General features: G+C 39.7%; 1 protein-coding gene across 1 annotated transcript in view; it reads right to left on the reverse strand.

Moving 5' to 3' along the window:
* mfsd8l2 (major facilitator superfamily domain containing 8-like 2) overlaps positions 1 to 8165 on the reverse strand; it is a 32046-nt gene that overhangs the window by 1513 nt on the left and 22368 nt on the right. The window contains exons 6-9 of the mRNA XM_037681284.1: positions 7163 to 7236; positions 3991 to 4204; positions 1830 to 1952; positions 1495 to 1625 (exon numbers count right to left, since the gene is read on the reverse strand). Coding sequence (XP_037537212.1) covers positions 1495 to 1625; positions 1830 to 1952; positions 3991 to 4204; positions 7163 to 7236 — 542 coding nt within the window. The remainder of the gene's footprint in view (positions 1 to 1494; positions 1626 to 1829; positions 1953 to 3990; positions 4205 to 7162; positions 7237 to 8165) is intronic.

Here is an 8165-nt window from a genome sequence, read left to right on the forward strand (position 1 = left end):
TCTGTTCATCTAACATCCATCCTTCTGTTCATCCATCCATCCATCCACCCATCCATCCATCAGTTCATCTATTCATACATCCATCCATCCAACTATTCATCCATCCTTCTGTTCATCCATCTATCCATCCATCCATTCATTCTTCTGTCCATCCTTCCATCCATCCATCCATCTGTCCATCCATCCATTCCTGCATTCATCCATCATTTCTCTCCAAGAACAAAAACCTGTGACTGCTTTCAAAACCTAATGAGAAGACGTTCTGCTAGTTTCAGATCCTCAGTGGACCATGTGGTTGCACACTGACGAGAACTAAATTCTGTCCTCACTATTGAAGAAATACTGGCGCATTACTATTAACAATCGAAGATGAAAGCATTGTTATCCAGTGAGTGATAGAAACATGGCTTTTGTTAAGAACGTTTCCTTACTTTTTTATTAATGTCGTTTAGATACTTTTATTACAGATGCTAGAAAAATCAGCTGAAGTGGAATAAACTTCACATCATCTTGAAACATTATACTGAATGTTTCAAAGAAAAAATCAGGTTATGTTTATGTTTTGTGGGCAGCTGGTGGCGCAACTGGTAGAGCTGTTGCCTCTCAGCGAGAAGGTCGCTGGTTCAAATCCCGGTCCAGGGGCCTTCCTGGACAAAGTTTGCATGTTCTCTCCGTGCATGTGTGGGTTTTCTCCAGGTACTTGTTTCCTCCCACAGACCAAAAACATGCATGTTAGTCTGATTGGTAACTCTAAATTGTCCCTAGTTGTGAGTGAGAGAGTGAATGTTTGTTTGTCTCGTTTGTCTCTATGTGTCCCTGTGATGGACTCGAGACCTGTTCAGGGTGTACCCCACCCCTCACACAGTGATTGCTGGACATGGGCACCGGCGACACTCGGGACCCAAAATGGAAGAAGCGGGTAAAAGATAATGGATGGATGGTTTATGTCTTGTCATTTAGCAGACACTTTCACATAACTTAAAAGTTTATTCCAGTTAGCATACTGGGGGCAATATTAGTGTCATATCTCCAAAGACATGGCAGAGCTTGAGATCAAGCTCCTAAATATGGTAAATGATAAATGGACTGTACTTATATAACACTTTTCTATATAATCAAAATACTTAAAGCACTTTACAACACAATCCAATTATACACATTCATACAGCACTCTATTAGATCTCTACAAAGATAATCAAATCATTCTATAATCAGAGCTTTATCACATTCATACACTGATGGGACACACATCAGAGGCAATGAGGGATTCAGTGTCTTGCCCAGGGACACTTCAACATGTGACTGCTGATGGAATTGAACCCCCAACTCTCCCGTTGGAGGACAACTACTCTAACCACTCAACCACAGCTGCCCCCAATATCCAACTGGGAGACAACCACTTTAATTCTCAGCCACTGCTTTCCTCTACTGAGCCTTCATGGGCTCATCTGGGATTCAGAAAGTGTTGGCAGTTCAGTGCCGTGCTCTACTTACTGTGATCATTACAAGAAGTGCCAGCATCATTCCCAGCATTATGTACAAATTATTGGTCAGTCCTCCAGCCCACAGAGGACCCAGGATGGTGGCCAGACCTCCAACTGAGCGTCGGACTCCTTGACTAAAGCCTTTTGGTGAAACATAAAAATATATATAAAATAGCAGCAATAAAATACCATTATTGAAAAGTACATGTAATACACAATGAAGTACCACATATTAGCAGTATATTGCTTTCACTTTTATGGTTTTAGCTTGTTGAAAATGAAATAAGTTTTTCTTTAAAATTAATAAGTTTTGGTAAAGGTAAAAAGGTATTAGTAAAATTGAACCTTGTGTTTTCTCAGCAGTGACTTTAGAGAAGAGTGACACCTGTGACACAGCAACAAAGGGAAGGCCCAGCAGCTGCAGAAACACCCCGATGATGAAGGCAGACAGCTTCCATTCATATCCACCTGTCAGAGATGGAAAAGTTTGTCACAGTCTAAATGGTTTATTTTGTATGGTTTATGTATGAATGGTTTATTTACTATAGATCATGACATCTTATGCCATAAACTCTAAGAAATTGGTTTCTGAGATGACACTATTGGTTGTTCTCTAATATCTCTCAGATCGGAGGCAATGTGTCCAACATAATGGTACTTGTTTCAGTTATCTAACTGTTAACAATGGTGTACCACAAGGTTCAGTCTTAGGACCCACCCTCTTTACAATCTACATACTGTAAGTAATGTAGGTCAGACCATCTCTGATGCATCCTTACATTTCTATGCTGATGACACAGTTGTTTATTGTCGAGCTAAAACAGTTGCTAAGGTTTTCCAGCTTTTACAGTCGGCATTTGACATCATCCAGTCTGATTTGTTCTGTCACAAAACCTAAGGGATGTTGTTTTCAAACACAAAGTCAGTCCCAGCAGTCCTTCCCTCTATTTTATCTTCGAATTGTGCTCCTATTGAGTTTGTCAATTCTTATAAATACTTGAGTATTTTTGATCGATTCACATCTCGCTTTTAAGCCTCATGTTGAAAACAGTAAGGAAACTAAAAGTTAAACTGGGTTTCTTTTTCAGTAATAGATCCTGTCTAACTCTGAATGTTAGGAAACACCTTGTAACTGTGACTTTCCTTCCCTCCATTGACTATGGTGACATTATTTACATGAATGCTCCTACGAGCACCCTGCAGATGTTGGATGATGTCTATCATGGTGCGCTAATATTCATAACTGGCTGTAATTATTGTACCCATCATTGCACCTTGTATTCACTGGTTAACTGGTCATCATTAACTTTATACAGACTCTCTCACTGGTACATTTTCATCTTTAAATCAATTCTTGGTTTGTTGCCTTCATACATCTTCTCCTACATGTCACTTTGTGAGTGCAGTTACATCGTGCGCTCTCAGGACATTATTACCTGCAGTGTTCCCTCAGTGAGGACTGAACTTGACAAAAGAGCCTTCTCTTGTAGCTGTTTTTGTTTCATTTTTATATAATTTCTTCTATTTACTTTTTCATTTTATATGATTTTTATACGATTGTCTATTGTTGTTTGTGCCTCTTCTGTGTTCTTTGTTAAAAAAGGTCTCTCTTGTAAATGAGTCCTCATGGCTCAATGAGACTAACCTGTATAAATAAAGATTGAATGAACAAATGTAAAAGGGTGTGTTTTTAACCACAATCTAACATAATCTGGTCAACAGATCTTTTTAGGATTCATCTGAATATTTGGTTGCTTTTTCAAAAAGGCTCACGTATCATTCCTCAGTTACTTCTCATCCATGATGGATTTTTACTTCCCTCCACAAATGGGCTGGCACCAGCACAGATAGCTTGGTCTGAAAATGAAGCCCATGCCAACCTGGCAGCCAGTTGATTTTTGTTCTCGGCTGCCTTGCATCATGCACATGTTTGTGTGAATTTGTGCCCACGCGAATGTTTGGATGTTCCAGTTTGAGCTGCACATCAATAATCTCACAATAAAAAGGCAGTCTTGCCAATTAAACCACTTTCTTAGAGGTCCAAGATGAGAAATCACTTCTCCACAGGTGTCTGTCGTAAAGTCTCTGTTTTTGCTTGTTTGAGTGTTCAACTGTAACAAACAGGGAACAAATGCAGGCTATGATTTAACAAACAGCATTTTTCTCTAATTGGATTACTATAATCCTTTATATGTACCCAGGCTCTACTCAGCTCCAGCACCTGTCACTTGTAATCAGAGCGATAAACGTGACGAGCTGCAACAGATGCAGGCCAACGTGAACACACGAGGTCTGGCCTGCCTGTGAGATCTCCTGCTGGCTTGAACGATATCATTTATGGAGGTTCATCCACAATGTGACCCAGTATGGCTCCACTGTGCTCGACACATCAACACGAGTCACACAAAGAGGGACTGGCTCAGGAACAGAGGCACGTTTTGAGTTTGTGTGTAAGTTTGCGTGTGGGTCTGGGTGTGTTTGTGTGTTTTCGCTGGCAGGTTAGCACCTCGGGGGTTGCAGAGGAAAATGAGGCACCAGATACAGGCGGTGCAGCAGATGACCAGGCCTGCAGCCAGCACCACACGGTCCGCCACCTTCCTACTCAGCCAGCGCACAAAGAAGAAGCCCAGGATGACCTCCACCCCACACAGGCTGTACATCAAACTGTTGCCCAGCTCACCGAAGCCAAAGTAGTGCTGTGTCAGAGGCGTCACCATGGTCTAGGATTGTTAAAACACAAACTGCAGTCAGGGATGGAAGCTCATTTTGATTAGGTGAAACAAGCACACACAATAAAATACAATTTTTGGACAAACTATACATGTCAAGCATTGCATCATCCATCCATTATCTTTACCTGCTTCTTCCTTTTCGGGTCACTGGTGCCCATGTCCAACCATCACTGTGCGAGACACTCTGGACAGGTTTCCAGTCCATCACAGGGACACATAGAGACAAACAATCATTCACTCTCTCACTCACACCTAGAGACAATTTAGAGTTACCAATCAGTTTAACATGCATGTTTTTGGTCTGTGGGAGGAAACTGGAGTACCCAGAGAAAACCCACACATGCACGGAGAGAACATGCAAACTCCACCCAGAAAGGACCAGGATTTGATCCAGTGATCTGCTCGTTGAGGTGGCAGCTCTACCAACTGCACCACCATGCCGCCCAGCATTGCATCAAGCAAACAAAAAAAATCTGAAGTGATCATTCAAACAACTCAAAGTTTGTCTAGAAGTGTCCAACACAGAAAACACAAAAATCTAAAACATAAAAAAAATTTGAGATGACTTTATGAGCGTAGATCACCAAAACATTGAGTGAACTCGTTTAGAGCAGTGCTTCTCAAACTTATTATGATGTCATCTCAGAAAATGCTACGGTCTTCAAGTATCACCATTATGACACAGACAATGCATAACAGTGGTGCAAACTGTCCAAACTCCTAAACCCAAGCCTGGTTGAGTGGTGCAGTTTAAGATGTGATGGTTCCATACCATCATCACATACTTTGTGGTTTTGGCTCTTCTTCTGCCCCAGAACTACTTAATACACATGAGAACCCAATCAGCTTTCCTCACTTTTTTGTGCTTTTGTTGCTTTCAGGTCCTTGAGTCTTCACTGGTAGTACTTAGATATCCATAGCACATCTGCTAACCATCATCCACTTCAGCTTCCAAAGGGATTCTTCAAGTATGCTCCATTGCACTTCTCTTTCCGGTTGTTTCTATTTGGAGCCAAGATTGCAATGTGCTTGAACCACTCATCTTGTTGTCTACCTCTGCTGTTTTGCTTTGTTATTTCATTTGTAAAAAGTGGATTCTAAAATATCTTATGGACTACCACTAGAGGGGTCCTGAAAACCACCAGTGGCTTAATACTAGTACCAGTTTCAGGACCATGATTATAAAGAAGAAACAACAGTCTGACTCGTGGCAATGTTTTGTAATTTTGCAAAGACAACTGAAGGTATTGGGTCTGAAGATAGACGTAGTCTCAGGTAATAAAAAGAAGCAAATCTGAAAAAAGGTTATAAAATGTAAGGTAGCAACAATATTGAGTTCTATAAAATGAGAAAAGATCCTGTTAAGTCCAAAGTTAGCCTTTGACATGTTATTAGCATAGTAGGGTAATAAAAATGGCATATGAACAGATGCATCCATCATGCTTTGCTGCTCTGGGGGCAGATTCTGAGGTTACTCCATTTGATCAGGTCACGGTTCAGTTATGTTTGTGAGGTCAGCTGACTACCTAAATATACTGAAAAATCAGGATTTTTCCATCAATAAGTTTCTCAGTCCCTGTTGGCATGGACTGACTTTATACTGTGATATCAGGATTAGTTGTCTTCATGTTGTCTATCTTCCCTTTAATTTTGCAGAGATTTTTTTTAATTACCGTAGTTTCCAGACTATAAGCCACTACTTTTTTTACACGCTCTGAATGCTTATGCTGCAGCTAATGTATGGATTTCTGTTTTTTTTTTTGACACGCTAACGAGTTTCATGCTACCAAAACATTTAACCTCATCACACCCCAGGTGCTCACATAGCTGCCCAATACATGTCTCTCTTGGGGGTTGGGTCCTGGTGACTCAGTGAGACTAACTGTATAAATAAAGGTTAAAAAAATAATCTGACCAATGAAATTACTGAACAGGTCACAATGGACAAAGGTCCATTCCCAGTCTCTTGTTCTCTCCTCCCCTCCCCTTATGTGGAGGGAGAAACGTGATGAAGAGGACAGCATAAGCTCATGGGCGCAGCGTATATACGTCTGTGGTGCAGGAGGAAGATGAAGATAGCGATCAATTACTTCCTGGTAGGCTACTGTTTTTTTGTTTTTTTTTAACCAGATGTGTTACAGGTACTGTTCAGAAAAAAACATTTATTTTATGTATTTGTGTATGTTACCGATACGTATTTATGTATGTTTTTTTATTAAAAGTTCAAAAAATCTTTCTGTGTAAATGTCTCACGTTACAATGTGGCTTGCAGCCAGCAGTATATAGCTATGTACAACTTTTAGTAGTGGGTATGGCTTATATTCAGCTGCGCTCTATAGTCTGGAAATTACGGTATTATGAAGACTTTACAAACTGGTCACACCTTCTTGTGACCAGTAAAACTTTTGGTGACATTACAGCTCTGGCAAACTTGTCCAGATTCACCAAAAATTGTGTTGTATCAAAAATGTGTTTTTGATTTGATGGCTATAGTCAGGGATTTTGCACATTTATGTTATTCACAAAGACCTCACAAAAGAAGACATGTGCTTCAAATTGTGCTGGCAAACAAAGAGTGGCTCTCCGTGTTCATGGACTTTGCTCACTTTAAAAAAGAGGTGCTGCACATCTTCTTAATTAAGGCTGATTAAAGCCTGTGAGCATTTTTAAAATACAATAAATGCACATCATAATTTAAGCTAAAGTTAGTCCGATAAAATATTGAGGTATTTTTTTTCAGGCAGTGTTCAAACCATTCAACTCTTTGCCACAATATTCTGAGGAACCTGAAGACCACTTCGCTTTTACTGTGCACTTGTTGCAGGAGTCTTTGCCGGCAAACTTCAAACTGATACACTGTGAATTCAACCATCCTTAAAACTGTGTAGCATCAGGAAAAATATTTAGAAACTTTAGCTGAAGGATCTCAGAGAAAGCTGCTCTCACCTCTAGGGCTGTCTGGTTGAAGAGAGTGATGAACTGAGCCGTGAGGAGAACAACCACCTCTTCTCTCAAGAACTCTGCGCATTGAAATACAAATAAATGAAGAGGGAAATCAGAAAACAAGTTTAGCTGAGAGCTTTTATTTGTGAGTAATGAATAGATGAAGACATTTTCTGAGCAACGAAATCTTGGACAATCTGAAAACTAAGCAGGCATGAAGAAATCCTGATTGAGCATGTTGATTTTCTTCTCCGTTTGTTTTGCTAAAGATAAGTGCAAATTTGTGCTTTTGCCTTCTGACAGCACGAGAGAAAAATAGATTTTAATAAATTCAAAGCTTTTGATACCAGCTTTCTCTGGAACAGAAACTCCCTTCTGGACGTTGTGAGGAGGAAAACGAACTGGCTTGCTGCTAAATTTGGATGTTTACACCAGATGGCTGGAGGAGAGGCTTGATATTACAGTGTGTAGTTCAGTTCTCCCTTTTTAGTATTTTATTACTATTCACATGTGTTATGTTTATCTCTGCATTACTAGGTGAACAAAACTTCTAGACGCATCATTGCCCAGAGGTAAAAACAGATCAATAAGAATTAAAAGAGCTTCTGTAAGAATCTATCATGCTTCAAAAATGTTTAAAAAAAGTTTTTTAAACAAATGTCAGTGCACTACAGGCTGAGATACTTGTTGATGCTTAAATGTTTAATGTGTCTATGTCTGTAGTAGAACTGTGCATCTTAAAGATGCTGCTGAATCACTTTGATGAAAGTTGCTTGAAAAGTTTTGTGGTATTTTATACACAAGTCCTACTAATGACCCCCAACTAAAATAATAAAAAATAATTAAAAAATAATTAAAAAAGAAATGAATAAATACACTACTAATGTGACATAGTTCTCAGATTTCCTTCATTTTTGATGTTTAATTGTGTACCTGCCTGACCCTACAATCATTAAAATTGTCATGACTCGAGGAACCCAGATGGAGCGAAACCAGAAAAGACAAG

The sequence above is a fragment of the Nematolebias whitei genome, chromosome 9 (genome assembly GCF_014905685.2).
Source record: "Nematolebias whitei isolate Nwh7 chromosome 9, NemWhi1, whole genome shotgun sequence".
Lineage (NCBI taxonomy): Eukaryota > Metazoa > Chordata > Actinopteri > Cyprinodontiformes > Rivulidae > Nematolebias > Nematolebias whitei.